At 33.4% G+C, this 20,372-nt stretch overlaps 1 protein-coding gene across 3 annotated transcripts in view; it reads right to left on the bottom strand.

Moving 5' to 3' along the window:
• Positions 1-889: 889 nt before the first annotated feature.
• WASL (WASP like actin nucleation promoting factor) overlaps positions 890-20,372 on the bottom strand; it is a 68,389-nt gene continuing 48,906 nt past the window's right edge. For all 3 annotated transcript variants that reach the window (XM_055307302.1, XM_055307304.1, XM_055307303.1), the window contains exons 6-11: positions 16,934-17,102; positions 15,826-15,868; positions 14,007-14,160; positions 8,143-8,663; positions 4,633-4,741; positions 890-2,123 (exon numbers count right to left, since the gene is read on the bottom strand). In XM_055307302.1, the coding sequence (XP_055163277.1) occupies positions 2,062-2,123; positions 4,633-4,741; positions 8,143-8,663; positions 14,007-14,160; positions 15,826-15,868; positions 16,934-17,102 (1,058 nt within the window). In that variant the 3' untranslated portion in view covers positions 890-2,061. The remainder of the gene's footprint in view (positions 2,124-4,632; positions 4,742-8,142; positions 8,664-14,006; positions 14,161-15,825; positions 15,869-16,933; positions 17,103-20,372) is intronic.

Below are 20,372 nucleotides of genomic sequence, written 5' to 3'. Positions count from 1 at the left end.
TTGTGTTTCCAACTCAAAAGAATTGATATCCTTTCCTTGGAGCAGCTCCTGATAAATATTTATCACACCGAAGTTAGCTGGAAAACCTTGAATTCCTTGGCCAAAAGTTAAGAGAGATCTTAAATTGGCATACCTTAAAGGACCTTTCTAGGATATTTAAAATGTTTTTCATAATGTCAAAAAAGGGGAGGATGCTTAATATTTACTTAAAATAATTATAATGTTCTATTTACCATTTGCACAAATTCCTAACTCTATTGGTTAGTAGTTGTCCAGCCTCATCCACACCAGACTCAGTGTCACTGAGTTCAAGCCACAATAAAAATGAGAGTAAGCAGAAAAAGGTTTCTAGCAGCAGAGGGCACTGTTTTTGCAAGAAACAAAAAGTCTAGAATCTTTCCCATGTGTTTAAATTACTCTTGCAAGAAAGGTAACATTCTTTGAATAACTTAACTATCTTACTGTACCACTTAACTGCTTTCAGGCAACAAAACCTTTTAAATTATTTCTTATGATAACTAGATGCATGATCACTAGAGATTATGTGATAACTGGTTAAAATTCAAGCCATATCTTGCAGGTCCAGCCTGTCAAGATCATGTCAATACTAGATTTTGGTCGGTACAATTCTAGAGAGCTTAATTTTTAGTTGGATATTGTGATTATAGTATTGAAATACATCTGGAACTACATTCTGTGTATGACTCAATGTGAGAAAAATACGTGTCTGTATTTAAATCAGATCATTTCTCTACCTAAAATTTAAAGTAGGTAGGTCTGGTAATTAGCACTATAAATATGAAAACAACCATCTTTAGGCAGATTAGTGTATTGTAGAGAGGCAAGGAAACCCTAACTTTAACACATCATTTAGTATACATAACAAATGTGCAGGTTGTAAAGTTTTATTTAAAAAAAAAAAAAAGAATCTATCATTCAGTTATGTATTTCAAGAAATATGACACTGGGACCACCAATCTTTTAAGAAAAATGTAACCCTTCACCTGACATTTGACAAAAACCTTGAGAAATTATTAAAAAAAAATTAAATAGCGTAATAGGTTCAGCATTACAGTGTTTACCTTTGCCAGCTAGATTCTATTTGTACGGCTGGTATTTCTGAATACCTCAATCCATACACATTACACAATAAAAATAATTCCACATCATTTTTATAATGTTCTGATTTTTATAGTATATTTAACTAGATACTGAAGTAACCATAATGTATAGCCTCCTTCAGTTCACGTAGAATATTACCCCAAAAGTCCCCCAAACTGCAAAAACTTAATTGTTTAAGAGTAATACCAAAAATATTTTTAAATTTTTGCTAAAAAGAGCCTGCCACATTTGCTATAGCATAAAAATAATCTCAGTCAAGTAAAGGTATGCAAGGTCTCCTTATGATTCCAGCCTCCAAATACCACTTCTGTACAAGAACAGGCAATATTGTTGTAAGAGGTGTGTCACTAATTTTCCCGACTAGCGTCTCTGTAGTGACATAATGTAGAGCATACTGCTACAACTTAAAAAACTCCATCAGTGTAGTGATGTCTAGAGAACTGTGCAATGTGTCAGCTTCAACATTCATGTAGCATGGTGTTCAAAATGAAGGGGCTAAATAAACTAAGGTCTGTATCACTTAAAAAAGAATGTAGTGCTATACTAGATTTTAATAAGAAAATTTAGGTACAGAAAAAGTAGGGTATGAAAATAGTGTTTTCCTTCTGGCATTATAACTAAATTACATTAAGGTTTTTGTCAGTCTCACGTATAATATTTAAACTCCCCTGCTGATGGAATGAAAAATATTCACAAATTAAGTGAGCATCCTGGTGTAAACTTGCACACAATAACAGGGAGTAGCTTTGTAGAGGATTTTGACAAACCTTTACAGATTAAATGAGGTATTGCACAGATTAATAAAAAAAAGCAAAAAAGGCAACAAAAATATACAGCAAATTGGTAGAACATTTACATGATAATTTTACAGAACCCATAGACAGAAAGTAGTGTTTAGTATTTCACCTTAAAAATATATATATATATATAATATATAGATCAGTCTTCCCATTCATCATCATCCTCAAAATCTTCTTCATCATCTTCATCCTCATCTTCATCTAGAAGAAAATAATCAAGATAAACAATCTAAACATATATATATATATAAATAAAATAACATTACATGATTCTTGGATGATTTCTCCAATTATTTAATTTCTGAAATAAAACCATTCGATTTCTGGAGGAATCTGGTTACTAGGACAACTTAAGATGAAACAAATAAAATACACCTAAAGAGTATGAAGGTCAGTTGAAGATTACAACAGAAGTTAGAAGACTTGGATTCTAATTCCTTAGTATCTATGTAACAAATTTCAACCAGTGCTTCTTATGTGTAAACCCACATTTAGGTTGGCCTCTGAATTTTCACATATCTCAAATCTAAGAAATGCCCCTTTAATAACTACCTTTAAAGAAAATTTGTAAAAAATATACCTGACAAGATTGTTCAGCTACCTGTTCCTGTTATAATTCCAGCAATAGGCAGGAAACTCACTGACACTAAGCCACTAAGGAAACACAGCAGGCAGTTCAAAAGCCAGCCTCTCTTCCTACCCTCCCATTCTCTCCTGAACCCAACGACATTGGTCTTTCCAGGTCACCAATGACCTATTGTTGCTAAAGCTAGAGCTCAATTTCCTGTTCTCATTATCTTGACCAATCACACACATTTGACTCAGATTGTCACTCCATCCTCCTTCCAACACTTCATGTATCTTCTAAGACAATACACTCTCCAGCCTTCAGACCTTATTACACCTTCTTTCCCCTTTTACATCCACTTCTTTAATGATCCCAGATAGTTCTGTAACTTTAAATACCTCACCTATTTTAACCGCAGGTAAATTTATATTAACGGTCCAGACCTCGCCCTTCGATTTCAGGCTCATAACCAAATGCCTGTACAACATCTACATTTGAATTTTTAGTAAGTATTCAATATTTAAAAAAAAAAAACTCCTGATATTTCCTCTCAAACCTTCACTCCTTTCATGCTCATGTCAAAAATCTTGGGGAGTTATCCTTCACTCCTTTCTTTTTTCCAAACCTCACTTCTAATCCATCAGAAAACCCAAAGATCTCCAGATTCAAAATATTTCAAGCATCCAACTCCTGCTCACTGGTGCTACCAATCTGATTCAAACCTCTACTGTCTCTTTCCTGGCTCATTGCCATTCTTCTGCTAAGGACCTTTCAGTGGCCTCCCATGACACTCATGGCCTCCAAAGCCTCACTACTGGCTTCCTACTACCTCTCACACTTCATTACTTTACTGTTCTTTCCCTCCCTTCCTTACTCAGCCATACTGACCTCACTAATGTTCCTCAACCTTAGGGACTTTGCACTTGCTGTTCTTTCCACCTGAATGAACATGTTTTCTACATGGTTTACTCCCTGAACTCCTTCTGGTCTTCTTGCAAATGTCACATCAGTTATTAGTCCTCATCCTATTTCAAAATGAACTTCCCTCACACATCTTAGAAGTCCCTATATCTCCCTTTTCTGCTTAATTTTTGTCCTCAGTACATAATCATCACTTACCATATATTTTTCTAACTTAATTTTACTGTTTGTCTCTCACTGGAATGCATGCTCTATGGAGGCCAGGATTTTTGTTTTTTGTTTTTTTTTTTTATTCCACGATAAATATTTGTGGAATGAACTAGCCTATTCTATCTTTATTACATAGTATGAGAAGAAAGAGGTCTATTTAAGGAAAACAAATATTGGTAACAGATCCTAGATATCCACCTCCTTACAGAGAAACAAAGAGAAGAAAAATGACATTTACTGAGCACCTACTACTATGTGCTATGTAATCTGCTGGTTACTTACATATTATTTTATTCTTCATATTCATGAATATGATTCATGAATTCTCTCCATACAACATGTAAGAAAATTGAGGTCCACAGAAAGTAAATAATAGATTAATATGAATAAAGAACTGATTCTGGTCCATCATGCTGGGTAAGCTCTTTAGTAAACCTCAAGTATTACATCAGCAAGACCCACTGCTTTCTCTTTTGAAAGTAATACCTACTTATATGGTGGTGCACATATGCTTAATAATGGCCTCAGAATAGAGACTAGTTTATTCAAATAAACCTTTTAGGAAATCCCAAAAAAGAAGACACAAAAAACTTTAAGATTCATTAGCAAATCCCAGAAAACCAGTTTCTCAGCCCTGACTCTCACAAATCAGGGGAACTTGAATTTCTCATGTCACAAGAATGTCACAGGAATGAAATCCAGAATCTCAAGCCTCGTTCAGAAGTTTGCCAGGCATTCTATTAGTATTTCTGATATAGGAGATGAAATTGCCATTTTTCTTAAGTCGTTCTTCCAATTTGTGGTTATGGCTATGGTGTCCTGGAACTCATTAGGCTTCAGATAGATTAATCACAGTGGCAACAACTTTTAAAAATTTGCCCTAAAATCCACATCAGTGTTATTCAATAGCAGGGAAAAAGCTAACAGACTATAACAACAACAACAACAACAAAATAGAAAATAGAACTTCAAATATTAAAATTAAATATACATATACACATGAAAATATACCTGAAGAATGAATGGCTTTGCTCCTTTTCTGCATTACTTCCATTAATGCACCCACAATTCCTGAAGTGGGTGCAGGTGTTGGTGGTGTAGATTCTTGGCCATCAGATACCTTGGGGAAAATAAGTTAGCAAAATTTAAAAATAAATTCTTAGCAAAAAATTTTTGTCTCCAAAGTCTTACTTTTTTAGAATCACTTCCTATTAAAAAAAAAAAAAAAAAGAGCAAATAAGCAAATGACAGGATTAACTAAGTTAAGAAGAAATAAATTGCTGTCTTAAAATAATTATTTAAGATATATTTCATTCTCCTTAATGTATAAAGCCACCAACATATTTTATAATTTAGAATAACAAACCTTTCCCTAAATAATACTTGCCCTTACAGCTGGATTACTTCTGTTCATTTTCATTTTAGTACACAAAGCCTTAGCTGATGAAACTTTAAAACTATTATCAAGGAATATCATTTTATAAAACTATAATACCCAGATTCCTGGAGTTGTTAAGTGAGAAGGACACTTAAGATGTCTAAGAGCAACTGAAGAGACTTCTGCTCTCCTAGGAAAACTCAGCTTTATTACAAAAGCTTTATAACTTTATATACTTACATTCATACCTCATATGATATTAAGTAATATGTAACATTACACACATGTATATATGTGTGTGTGTCTGTGTATGTGTATATATAAGCTTTAACTCAAAATAAACTTTCCTTCTCATAGCATATAACTTCTCTTCAAAGAGGTCAGTTAGGTTAGGTAGCTTTCAAAATGTACCTACCTCACAAGGCTTGAACCAACTATCCCTAAATTAAGTACTTCTATCTAGTATAAACTACATTCAAGGGGGGGGGGGAATTAACCTCAAGGGGTCTCATTAAAATCTAATTTCTGTACAAAATATTCTCTGATCTTAACTCTCATTTAAAAAGAGAGAATACAGAACTCTGTAGAGATTCAGGAAAAAAAAATTCGAAAGTACTGCTCTAAGTGTACTTTAAACTGAGCAGTCATTTATACAAAATACTTATTTTGTTCATTTTGTGTCTGGAATTATATTACTTATGTAAAGGTAGAATACTGGTATAATTAAAATGAAATCACACTGTTGTTTCATTTCAATTCTAAATCATTTTCAAAAGAAAAAAAAGAAAAATTTTCTTAGGGCAAACTTTTTATTTTGGTCTTTACAACTTTTCTCCTAATACTACTACTGGTCTTTCTGGACTTACAGATCTTTTTCTTTTAAAAATATTCAAAGTAATTCTCCATAAGATACTGACTCATTCATTAGTATTTAGGTGTTGGCCTCATGTCAGCATAAGGCCATCAAAGGAGCGCGGCAGCCAAAGGCAGAAGGACTCCCTTGAAGAAGCTGGCAATACCAAGCGGGTAGCACGGTAGGAGCACAACACTACCATAAATACGTCTTCTAAAGCACTGACTTGGACACAGTGCTGTTTAGGTACTGTGAACATGGAATTCAAAATATATGTAAGTGAATACCTATACCCTTTCTGTCAGCTCTTTAAGTAAATCTGATCTTATGCTAGTCATTTTCATCACTGAATAAATGATTTATATAGACAGTTTAAAGAAACACAGCTAGAGAAATTTCAACCACAGAATGGTTTCTTAAAAAATGAAATAAAATTATGGTCTCAGATCACATATATAATATGCTAATAATTTACTGACTTATGCCCTTTAGGATATTACTCTGCAGCCAATTTTTTTAAAAAGTGATTATTTAGGGTAAGGATGGCCTATGCTTAGAATGGAACACATTTTTCCCTCTAAAAAATGTAGAGATCTACTTACAAGGTGTTTTGGGCAGGGAGAGAGTGGGATGGGATGGAATGGGATGGGATGGGATGGGAAGAAGTAATGACGGGGAAAATTAATAGGGAATTTAATTTGGCAACTTTTTAAATTAGGAAAAGATGACATGGGATGTGATTTTAAAAAGAGAACACAACTTCATTAAAAATAACAAGTTATTAGTCTCAGTAAATGAGAGAAAGAAATAAAAGGTGATTGTGGAAGAGAGAGAAAATAGTAAAGAAAAACAAAAAGGGAAGTTAAGAGTGGCAGATATGGGAATGAGTGACACGGCGAGAGGGGGCACAGATTCTAAGCTACACACTGAAAATGACTCCATTAAAACCTGTTACTCACCTTGGCTGTGGTCATTTTGACACTAATTCTTCCCACTAACAACTATTCAAAATTCTTCAACTGTTCCTGAGAAACCTTTAGTCTAAACTAAAGGGGGAGAGGGAACAGGGACGGCTGCTCACAGGTGGATCACCTGGCAGAAAAAGCTCTAGATACACTTTAAAGAGAGTTTTTAAAATCTGTGCTATGTCAATGTTTAAATGTTTTCATTCAATTAGCTGTGTTCCGTATCCATTATTCTCTTCCTAGCCAAAGCTCTGGAGATTTAGAACGTTACCATAATTCTCTACGTCACAAAATAATTTTCTATTAAAATCTCCTTTCATCTTCATTTACTCCATAGAAGAACTACCGTCCATACTCATCTGAAGCCCCACAGAGCAAATGTTCCTGTTGGAACTAACAGACTACATGTACCCTGAAGGAAGTATGTAAATATAGGCAGTTTAGGTTCTAGAAAAGGGGTCAGCAAACTACCATGGGCCACATCTAGTCTGTCCTATTTCTGTAGAACTTTTTCAAGTAAACAATTAGTTCTACATTTTTAAATGGCTAGAAGAAGATCAAAAGAAGAATATTTGTGACATGTGAGAATTACATGTAATTCAAATTTCAGTGTCCCTAAATAAGCTTTATAGAACACAATCATGCCCATTTGATTAGGCACTATCTATGCTGCTGCTTTTATGGCTCAACAGTAGAAATGAGTAGTTGTGACAGAGACCCACATAGCCTGCAAGCCTAAAATATTTATATGTGGTCCTTTAAAAAAAAAAAATTTTGCCAACTTCTGCCTCACCTAGTACAGAGATTCCAAAATTATCTACTACCACTATCGAAAATTCTATTAGAACTCTTTCAATTCTCTGCAGAACTGGATTCCCTACTAATCTAAATTTCAGAACACAGGAACTTTAGAATGCATTAGTTTCCATAAAGGTAATTAATGGTTTGAACTTACCAAGGTACTTGTAATTCGTTAAAGGCAGGGATTACTTCTCCATGGTTTAAAGATTTTTCTTTAAATTTAGAGTAAATTTTATTCAGAAGTGAAGCAAACATGTTGTAATATTCCCCTTACATGAAGTTCTAAAACAGGCATGAGGGAACTTTTTCTGGGGTGATATTTTGATTACAAAAGTATGGGTTACACAAGAGTAGGTATCAATGTGTGTGTTTGATGGTATGTAAAACTATCAGAAATTCAAAGGGTTACATGAATACCAAGAGAAAGAGCAGAAAGTGAATTAAAGACTTTCCAAGTTGTCTTTTAAATTACTTTAAAATTCCATAAGACAGATAGTCTAAACTGAAAGGTACAGTTTACTTACAGATTTCAGCTGAATACCCTGTCGTATCTGGTCTAAAAGTGCATCCCTTCCAGAGCAGGATACCGGTCGACTGTTTTGTTCCACCTTTTTTAGCTGAGCACCCTCTCTAATTTGATCTAAGAGAGCTGCTTTGCTTCCTGCAGGAGTTGGAACTTGATGGTCACCATCAGAAGGGAGGCCAGGGGGAGGTGGTGGCCCCGGGGGAGGTGGAGGAGGTGGTGGAGGGGGTGGTGCCGCTGACCCCGCCAATGACAGGGGTGGAGGCGGTGGTGGAGGCCCTGATGGTGCTGAAGAGGGAAGGGCTGGAGGCGGAGGAGGGTACATCCTATTTGGTGGCGGCGGAGGGACTCCTACACCTGGCCTGGACGGAGGCGGTGGTGGTGGTGCAGCTGTGGGAGCTCTAGAAGGTGGTGGTGGAGGAGCGCCTCTCCCCCGGGCAGGAGGGGGAGGAGGGCCGGAACTATGTGGAGGCGGGGGAGGAGGTGGCGGCCCTCCCCTAGAGGGTGGTGGAGGAGGTGGCGCTGAAATAGAAACAGAAAAAAGAAAGCATGCTTTTTCCCTCCACAAACATCATACTGAAAAAAAAAAAAAAACACCTTACTTCAATATGTATAAAAAAATGATACAAGAAAAAGAAGGACTCATCTTTGCATTTTATTTGACAAAGTTGGTGAGCACAGATGATACAATTCTATTTAGAAATACTCAACTAAAGATCATCTTTTTGTTTCTTAGCTAAGACTGTGGAATTCGGTTTTTAGGAATCAGCACCACTTCTGACAGTAAAGTTTATTCTGACAGAATAAACACTTTCTTATGTAATAACAAAAATATCACAACAAAATTAAACAGTTTGGTCAATTAGTCTTATTTAACATTTTAATAAAAATGGGTACCTTCCCTCTTTAAAGAATTGAATTCTTTTAGTTATTTTATAAAATTAATTTACACTCAGAATTAAATAGCTGATGCAGCATAACCTATTAGAATTTATTCAAGTTAATCTGAGCTAAACCCAAATTGAATATTTTTCTTTTAAAAGTTAAACCTTTGCCACCTTGTTTATATTTTGTCTTATATTTTCTAAAAAAAATAAAATATATATACTATAATATATAATAATATATATAATATTCTGTATTTCTATACAATGGTAATTCTAGTGATGGCAGTAAGGGAGGTTGGTTGCTCTGGTAAAATATTCAACTATTTATTCAGGAGACACAATTAACTATTAATACATTAACTGAGAACTTCTACACACTGAAAAGCTGAATTAAAGTTATTAATAAAAAAATTAACATTATTCTAGAATTAATGATATTCATGTTCTTTTTCTACTTATATAAAAATGTAAGATACACTAAGGAAACAAATTGAAAGTACATTTATTACATTTCTGGAGGCATGATTTTACAACAGTATACACAAATTTAGATAATAATGAACTTCATTATTTTTCCATTCATTTAAAGACTGGATAGAAAAATTAACTATTTTAGAAAAAAAAATATTTTAGGAGTAGAGAAATCCTAGAATTCATAAAAACTATGTATATTTACTGATATAAACTATATTAGTGATGGGTAGTTCTACAATCTTACAAAATACAAATACCAACCTTAATTACAAATAATAACAACTACCTTTAGATGTTCAATAATACAGTGATATCAGCGAGGAGGGATAAAACCCTCATTTCAAAGGGAATAAAATGGTATCTTCCAATTTAATTTGGGACAATCATGGGAAACATGCTATAAAAAATAATCATAAAAATTAGATAATATATGCAGAAAGACCAATACTCACAGGGTATTGTCTACTTGCATATAAACTTTTTTTTAAAGATTTTTAATTTATTTATTCATGAGAGACACACAGAGAGAGAGGCAGAGACACAGGCAGAGGGAGAAGCAGGCTCCATGCAGGGAGCCCGATATGGGACTCGATCCTGGGTAACCAGGATCACACCCCGAGCTGAAGGCAGATGCTCAATCACTGAGCCACCCAGGCGTCCCACACCTTGCACATAAAATTTTAAAAGTGGAAATAATATCTATCTGCAAACAGGAGGTTCCCCTACTTAAATGTCCCCCATCACAGGGTAAAGGTCCTATGATTTACAATTCAAGGCACACTGGAGGTCTCAGTGTTGCAGCTAAGATTTGCTTGATTTTCTCACTGGATCCAAAGTGAGACTTACTAAACTTGTTACAAGCAAAGTCCTTTTCTAACATATTTTGTAATATAAGAGCAAAACCAGGAGTATACAACATAAATATGTATACTCTGAATAGGACAGTACATTAAAGCTTTCAAGCAATTTTAATCAGTCTAAGGTTTATATTTCAAATATGATTTACTTGTTTGTTAATCAAGAGGAAAACACCTACCCTATCCTTCTATAAAAAGCATTAGTAAATCATTTCTCATGGGCTCACTGAGAACTCTGGATCTACAATCTTTTATATGTAAAATGATGTATTTCTTCAATAGAGAGAATAAAGATTCTTTCAAACTTCCAGTAAATACATTTATTGGAATAATTTGGGCTCTAGCTATTACTCATTTAAATAGACATTAAACCATTGCCTAGGGAAAAGGGAAGACTTAATTGATTGTGAGTAAATTATTAACTGCATCCAGTTTGGGTATAGCACAAGTTCAGCATTTCTATTATCTTGAAAAATGACTGGAAACAGTCTCTATATTTTTATGACAAAAAGCTGTATTAACAACTTTCTATTTTTGTATAATAAGTATTATTTCTACATAAAAAGTATGTGAAAAACATGCCATATCCCAACATAAAAATGTGAAAGAATTAAAAAGGAGAGGACAGAACAGATGGCACAAACGTTAGACATTTACAAGCACAAAAATGCTTGCTAAGCAGACACCACACACACCAAGAGAAAATCTGATGGCCTATAGACTTGCAAAACTTCTAAGTCACCACAAACACCAGAATCAGAGTGACAATAGTTCTTAGATTTCTCAAAAGGAAATAAAGTGAAAAACATGAAACAAAGGTTACAACAAATAAAACTTACTATCAAAATTTAGTTAAAAAGGAAGAAAGACTAATGATTATTGTCTTGATGTTACACTACAAAAAAAGCTCACATACTTAAAAATATTATTGCAAATCAACATTAAGAATATAGAGCTCTCTAGATATTTGATATTTACAGGAATTCTAAGCAGAAACTATAAAGCAATATAACAAACATTTAAAAGAAATATAGTATTACAGAATTCGGGAAATTTTTTTTTTAATTTTATAAATTAATTTTTATTGGTGTTCAATTTACCAACATACAGAATAACACCCAGTGCTCATCCCGTCAAGTGTACCCCTCAGTGCCCGTCACCCATTCACCCCCACCCCTAGTTCATTTCCCAGAATTCGGGAAACTAAAAGAACTGCTCTCATGCACTCTCATCAAAGTAAAGCAAACAGAAAAATGCTATTCAACATAAATTTAAATTTATGAGAATACCAACAACTCCCTGAGTAGGCATTTATAGAACTGTGTATTTATATTTAGTACCCCTTCCCTGACCCAAATTCATGTAAAAATCTAAGTATATTTTATATAGGTTACTCAAATAATGCCAAATGTGAAAAACAATCCCTAGGAATAAGTATAATAAGCAAAAATAAAAACAGTGGTGCTATGGGTAAGAGGGGTTTTTTAAAAATCCAGATGAAATAGGAGTTCTGACTCATACAGAAATAAATTTTCTCTCTTTAGCCTCTATATGGCAAAAACATTCATTTGAGTAGAGGGCAAATAATCTCACTGCATATTAGCTATGGAAGCAGTATAAATGAACTCTTAACTTCTTTGAAAATAAACATATCAAAGCGTGCATAATTTAGAGTACTAGGCCAAATAACATTCCACATACAACCACTCCACTGTGATGGACCTATATAGCATATTATTACTAATTAATGGTCTTCAAACAATTGCAAAGACACACAAAAAACATGTTGGAAATCACAAGTCTACTACTTTTAAAAATCTGATCACATAATTTTACAAAACAAATTTCAAGAGATTTGATTCAGTAGATTTTACAAAGTATATATAATTTTTTTAATAAAATATATTAAGACAACTTCATAAATTTCTTTTTATGCTTCTAAACACGTTATATATTCTGCCTAGAAAACAGTTCCTTAATAAATCATTAGTCTTTTTATTCTTCCTTTAAAAAAACCTTCTATAATGTCATTCTTCGGTATCTAAAAGATTCCACATTGAGAGAGAAGTTCTTGAGTATGAAAAGAATTTAACTTTGTTCTCAAAGCATGTTTTTTTAATGCCTGTATTATTTTTTTGTTTTAGGTAACTGAATTAAGGAAAGACCTTGCTTAAAGCAGCTAGAATAAAAAGCAATCATGATAAAATTTTAAAAACAAACCCAATCACATTAATATAGTCAACTCTTAGTACAGGAATTCAGGTATGACAGCAGGTGTATGCATGACCTACTAAATGTCAGGAATGATTTATAAATTTATAGATTCAGAGTACTCAGAGAGACGCCAGGTGACATTTGATAGAGTAATGTCAAGGTGCGTGGTAACAGTGCACAAAGAGAGAGGCAAGAAACACACTAATAGTAAATGTGACTTACTCTGGGAGCATCTAAAAACAATGGTGCTATGCCCAAGATGTTTTTATTAAAAATCCATAGAATCTGGAAATGTAATTTTTTCAAAAAATAAGATAAATTAGGATCATACTAGTTTCATTAAAACTAACATTGTGTTTCTACAATAGCAATTTTTGACAGTATGCTTGTTTACATATCTGTTTCCACACTACAGTATAAGATTTTTGAGGACAGAAACCTTTTATTTACATCTAAATATCCTGAAGGAAAACCAGTGCTGGCATAAAAATGTTTACAGAATATCTGAATTAATGAAAAGACTGAATGAACATCATTAGTGAAAAAGATATAGGTAAGTCAAATACCTAATTTAAAATGACAGTTAAATTCTTCAGAAAAATGCTTTGAGTACCTAAAGCTTTTGCTCCAGTACATAAAAACTAGGAAGAACAAAAGCAATCCCAAATGAATAAGGTGGCAAAAAGATGATGCTCATACTGGAAAATTTAGTTATTGAGTTTGTATTTTATTGTGGTAATTATTAAGACACAACTAAAATACAAGGTGCTTTAAATAAAATATCAGATCTTAAAAGGATGCAAATTGTATTCTCAAGGTATTAAATGATAAAGTTTATACTTCATCAAGAAAAAAAATGTATTTCAAATTAAACAGGTTTTCATTATTTATATTCTGAAAATACTTATACATCACTGACTAGACAATGATTATTTTTAAATTACTACTTCTGAGCTGTAATAAAAAAACTTTAATGGTGGTTTCTAAGGTTCATTAAGTGAAATACTAGGCAGCTATAATTTTTTATTCTAAAATAGAATAGTCAAAAGATTTTGTATGGATATTCATGAATTTAATATAAGACTTCTTAAAATTTTTTTTTCGTAGGCTATACACCCAGCATGGGGCTTGAACTCAACCTAGAAATCAAGACCTGAGCTGGTATCAGAGTCCGATGCTTAACTGACTGAGCCACAGGTGCCACCAGGTACCCAATGTAAGACTTTTTAATATTTAAGAAGAAAAATCTTATCCAATTTTTTGGTTACAGCAAAATAATGCAAAGCAGCCAGACCAAACTACTTATCTAAAATTTTAGTATTTTGCTTAAGGAAAGTTCACATGAGTATGTGTAGCTGTCTTCCATGAAACTGACCTCAAAAGATTCACAAGAAAAAAAAGATTAGAATACCTCAATAGAAAAAAAATATTACCTTGCCTTCGTAGTTCATTCTTAACAGCTTCTACACCTCCTGTTTTTTCAATGAAGTCATATATAACTTTTGATGTTTCTCGGTCTTTAAGTTGTGCCTCTGAGATTCCACACAAATCAAAAAGATTCTTCAATTCTGGATCCAAATTATTCAGCTACAACAGATAAAATAACTATTAACTATAAAATGTATCCCAATTTTTAAAAACTTAGCACATGATCACATTCAAATTTAGTTCTCACCTGTGCCCTTTATGAAATTATTTTAAATTTATATATTTTTAACATGGATTATTTATAAGCCAACTAAACTCCCTTATTTAAAAAAAAATAAAAAAGATAAGAACAAAGAATAATTTTTTCCCTTTTTGTTCCCTATCTTCAAAAAGAAGGAATCTCACTCATTCATGATTAAGATATCTCTCCAATGTTCACCTATTTCTAAATAAGATTTAAATATAACCACAAATTTAAAAAGTAAATCAACTTGAAAATTTGAGGAAAGGGCCTCCTTACAACCTCAGCATCCTGTACAGAGCCCAACACAAAGAAGCATTCAATAAATGTGGAGTTAACATTGCAGTTATAACAAAAATAACCAGAAGGATTTCTGCCCCCAATCACAAATCATATTTCTCTTCAAAATAATTTTCCCAAACCTAGATTATCAGTCAAATGGGATAAACATATTACTTAAGCAACTAAAATAGATAAAAATGTTAAAAACACTTATTTTTGCCAGCAGTTTTGCCTACTTTGCTCATGGTACTATAAATTAAATAATGGCAAAAACTGCCACAAAGAATGAAAAGATCTAGATAATTTAATAACTGGATATTCAAAATTTGATTATAGTACTTTCCAGTAATTTGGCATACTTTCCCCTAAAATGATCAGTTAGCAGAAATGATTTTCTTCTCTTGGCTTTTAACACCCAAGAATTTTATATCACAGTATGTAAGATTGATTATTTATTTATTTGAGAGAGAGAAAGGGAGAACGTCCATGTGCAAGCAGGGAGAGGAGGCAGGAGGAGAGGGAGAGAGAGAACCTTGAGCGGACTCCATGCTGAGCACAGAGCCAACGTGGGATTCAATCTCATGACCCTAAGATCATGACTGGAGTTGAAACCAAGAGTTGGACGTTTAAGCAACTGAGTCACTCAGGTGCCCCTATGTTATAGTATATAAACCAAAGGAGTATAAAATCTTTGTCTAGGGACACCTGGGTGGCTCAGCAGTTAAGTGTTTGCCTGAGCCTTTAGCTCAGGGTGTGATCCTGGTCCCGGGATCAAGTCCCACATCGGGCTCCCTGCATGAAGCTTCTTTCTACCTCTGCCTCTATGTGTCTCTCATGAATAAATAAAATCTTTAAAAAAAATAAATAAAAAAATAAAATCTTTGTCTTTAGAGACATAGCCATAAATGACAGAACAACACTAAGACTTCCAACCTCAGTGGAATACATAAACACATTCAAATAAATGCTAGAATTCACAAAAAAAGAATAATAATAAAAACCTACACAAAGGCCATAGTATTCCCACATATTTATTTATTTATTTATTTATTTATTTATTTATTTATTTATTTATTTATTTATTTATTTTTTATGATAGTCAGAGAGAGAGAGAGAGAGGCAGAGACACAGGCAGAGGGAGAAGCAGGCTCCATGCACCGGAAGCCCGACGTGGGATTCGATCCCGGGTCCCCAGGATCGCGCCCTGGGCCAAAGGCAGGCGCCAAACCGCTGCGCCACCCAGGGATCCCTATTCCCACATATTTAGAGCAATAACATTTATGGCTTGCAAAGACACTTACATCAAAGCCAGTATTCGGATCCCAACCAACATGTCCAATATGCCTAAAGAAGTAGACAAAAAAATACATACAAATAAAAAACAGAAAATACATGAAGAACATTTAAAGCATAAAATATATGAAATCCAATCCAACCAATAAATTTTGAGCCTGAACTAATAATTCTCACAGACATACTCATATTTAGGGAAAAACTGTGTGAGGAGTCAGGTGGCCAGGATTCTAGCAGTGCTTCTGCTAAATGAATTTTAACATTTTTGCACAATCTTTCTGAGCATCCATTTCATCAACTGTCAAACTAACAGAAGAATACAAGCATTATATGAGAGGATGAGAGGATAGTTTTGTAATGAGCTAATGAAATGATGTATTAAAAATGCTTAAAATATGTCAGATAAATACCAAAGGTTTGATGCCTACTATAAACTAAATGTTTGTGTCCCCTAACAATTCCTATGTTTACCTAATCCCCAATGTGATAGTATTTGGAGGCAAGGATTTAGGGAGGTGATTAGGTTTTGAGAGTGGATTCCTCAAGAATGGGATTAGTGCCCTTAAAAAAAAAAAGGGGGGGGCCCAGGGAGCTCTCCTGCCCTCTTCCAACGTAAGAGGGAGACAGCCAAAAAAACAGCTGTCTATTAACCAGGCAGTGGGGACCTCACCAGACACTAAATTTTGCCTGTCTCTTCTATAGTCTCCAGAGCTGCAGAAATAAATTTCTGCTACTTATATAAGCCACTCTGTCTATGGTATTCTGTTATAGCAGCCCAAATGAATTAAGGCAGTGCTTCTAAAAAATTTCCAAATACCATTTATAGGAAAAAAGTAAGAAATCATTACGTCCAACAATTATTTAAAGAAACGACTTCCATCTTTCTTTCCTGATGGGTAGAAAAGTAAATAAACTGTAAGATTCATAGAAACTCTAGTGAGCTATAATAGCCTTAAGGTGGGGGGGGGGGAGCTTCCACCAAAATCTATAGTGAAAAAGGTATGCAAATAATACAGGTAAGGGTTCTCCCAAAGAGAAAACAAAATTTTCTAATAAGGTAAAACTCAAAAGCAGCAACGAGTAAATCAAGATAAGAAAAACAAAAAGAACTCTCACTGGAAATTGCTTGGTGTTCCAATATCTGCCTTGGTTAATCTCTTCTTTTTAGCTTTTCCTTTTTTCTTTTCTTTGGTATGGGAGATGTTATTGACTTGTGGACCATAAAATCTATTGGTTGTGATTTCTGGATTTTTGATGTCAACTGTTGCCATGGGTAGATTAGGACCTGCAAAACAATATGAAAGGGATATAATTTAAGATAACAATTATTATATTAATAATTTATAGCAAATATCTTTCTCTGAAGTAGGACCACTTCACATATATATTTAAATTTTGAACTTGGAGGGTAAATTTTTTATAAATAAGGATAAAGTACTGCCTAAATTTCAAAAGCCTATCATAAATTCTTAAACATAGCATAGATGTTTAGCATAGATATTAACATAGCATAGATTCTTAGCATAGATGTTATTTCAAAGCGAACTTATAACACTAAATTTCATTGAAAATATAAATTTTCAGTAAGAATTGAAATTTAATTGGTCTAATGCCTTAAATTTTGACTATAATAGCCTCACATGCATCATATTACTTGTTGGTAAAGTGGTATGTATCATATAACAAGAATAAAAATTAAAAAGAGCATATACTTTTTAAAAAAATCTGACAAATCTAATCTTAGTTCAACTTTATTAGTCCATGAGGGGAAAAAGTACTTATACAATTATTACTACTATATTTTCCAAAACCACCATATGTAAGTCCAATAATATTTTCCCTATCAACATATATGCACATTGACCATTATAAGTACAGGGCTTAACAAGATTGAAAAATTCTCAAAACACTCATCTTCCACAAAAATCAACAGTGAAAATATCTTAGCATTTTCATATATTATTTAATAGAACCCTTAGGAGTGACACTAAACATAATATACAAAATCTGTTCTAAATTCACAAAAATATTTTTGGTCTTAAAAAGCATGAGAGTCTAAATGAAATGTATTCAATTTAAAAATTCCTTACAAATTTAACTAAATGGTATCACATATTCTGTAGAGTCCACTTTAATATAGGATTCTCTGATAAAACCTCTTATCAGACTAAATTTCTGAGATGAGTACATTAATGACAACTTTTAAAATGTTGGATAAAATGCAACCAAAATTGCACAGAGAAACAGTTAACACAGCAGGTTTGAGACTGCCATCCTTAGGCTTAAAGGTTTGCTTTGAGCTGGCATCCGGAAAATAGAATTCCAAGAAGGTTTTTATCATTCTCTAATATGGGCTAGTTGTGCCTCAACTATTTGTGCTAACAATGTACTTAAGGCCAAATGCCTACTTTTCTTCTGGGAAACTAAAACCTTGGTATGTGCTAGACAAAGGAGGACTATGTGAAAGTAGCACCCAATAAGCTCGGCACTGAATCCCTACTGTTTCTCTTCGGGATAACATTTCACATGTGTTGTAACAATTTATTAGTGGAGGAATTATGTGCATCCTTTCTGACTCCAATGGAAGAAGATCATGGCAAAGTTGTGTACGGTTTCCCTCAGACCTAACCCTAGGTGTCTTTCCCTTTGTTGATTTTGTTTTATATCCTTTCACTGTTGTGAATCTTTGCCATGAGTACCTCACTATATGGTCCTATTGAGTTCTTCCAGCAAATCAACCATGGGGTGGTCTTGAGGACTCCTGACACAATCAAAGAATGGCAAACAAAAATCCCAAGAAATTACAGGCTACCATACATTAGGTGATAACTAAATGCCAATCTGACTTTAATTCAATTTCCTTGAAAACCTCGAATGTAGCTTATTCATTAAATTTACCTGAAAGAACAATGTTTAAATGGGTAAATTATATATAACTCATGTTCTTTTAACTCTATTAAAGATGAAATAGAACTAAAATAAATTTACAAAAGGCATCTTCCACCTTATTGGACAAGTAAACATTTTGGAAAGATTTGTATTTTTAATATCACCAAAATTCAGCTATCTTCCCTTCATATTCGAAGTCTACTTATATATAATATAAGTGTCTAAAAGTTCTATTTGTATTTTCACGTAAAATTCCATGGGAAGTTGCTCATATTGGCAAGAGATAAGGAAACTGTTATTTGAGAAAAACGGATGCTAGCGAATAATATGGACAAGATCATTAAAATGAGCTGATTCAGTGTCAAGGAATAATAAAAATAACTGGATCAATAATTAAAGATTAGTTGTGCAATACAGAAGGCTAACTAAATAGTTGATATGCTTAGATTTTTCACATTCGTTCAGGTATCAGATTTCAGTGTTTACTGTAGTTTCACAAAGTAAGGGACTTACTGAGAATTCCCAGAATTCAACTGTTAGAGGATTAAACTGGTGTCATACTCAAAGGCTTATCTACTGATCTGTTTTTACTTCTCATCTTTCCCTTTTCGCCTTCCCTCTAATAATTTAGCTTTACAAATTAGTATCAGCAACACCACCCACAGTAAGATGCTTGCGAATTACTGTTTACTCTTTTATGTTTATACTTAATAGAATTTAAGAAGTAACTTAAGACAGACTTAGAGGAGTATCAGTGAGGCACTCTCCTTATACATTACCACCCCTCCTGAAATAGGTGGTATAAACTATAAAGCAGCAACCAGAATCATCAAAAAAAAAAAAAACCAAAAAACAAAACTATTATTAGTTTTTAGAAAAAAAAATATTTTTATGCCGTTTTAGGTTACATAAAAATTATTATACCATGGATGTTTTAAATGGTAATAGATTTGGGCAAAGTGAAGTTTAGTAGTTGAAATTTCTCGAAAATCTGATATTCTTGTAAGCCTGATTCACAACTCACTACAGAAAATAATTCAGCTATCTCTAAAGAAAGTTCAAGGCTAAAGAAGACAGGAACCAAACAGAAGTGGTATGCGGAATGAATAATAATGTTTAACTCACACTGTAGTCAGATTGTTTTTCCCCTCCTCCCCCTACCCCAAAAGGAGGTGTGGATATACTGTTACACGGCTGCCAAGTAGTTTATAAAGTCTTTGAGTTAGCTATTTAGTGTCATTACACATGAATTTCATTAGTATTGGTTAAAACATTATTTAAGTCTATGTAGAAAATCCAAATTATAATTATCCAAATCCAGATGTACAGAAAATTAACATTATCTGAGAAATTAGAGTGTTTTTCTAAACTTTTCATCTTATAGATGACAACTAAGGATGAGAAGAATTCAGGTGACACACAATTAGTGACACAAGCAAAGGTGAATTCTGCTACCGTGGTTCCTAGTCCACTACCCTTTCTTTAACTACTACTGTGCTATTTTACACTAAAGTCAAACTATAAGATGATTGATAATGCTAACTTTACCAATGTTATCATATATCACTTCCTTACCAATTAGTTCTCTCAGTTTATATATTTCAACAGTTCATCATTCAATAAATATTTACTAGTAACTTTCAAAATTTAGGAAAAAAGTTTCCTA

This window comes from Nyctereutes procyonoides, unplaced genomic scaffold (genome assembly GCF_905146905.1).
Source record: "Nyctereutes procyonoides isolate TBG_1078 unplaced genomic scaffold, NYPRO_anot_genome, whole genome shotgun sequence".
NCBI lineage: Eukaryota > Metazoa > Chordata > Mammalia > Carnivora > Canidae > Nyctereutes > Nyctereutes procyonoides.
The sequence above is the reverse complement of the archived record's forward strand: the minus strand, read 5'-3'. Positions and strand labels throughout refer to the sequence as shown.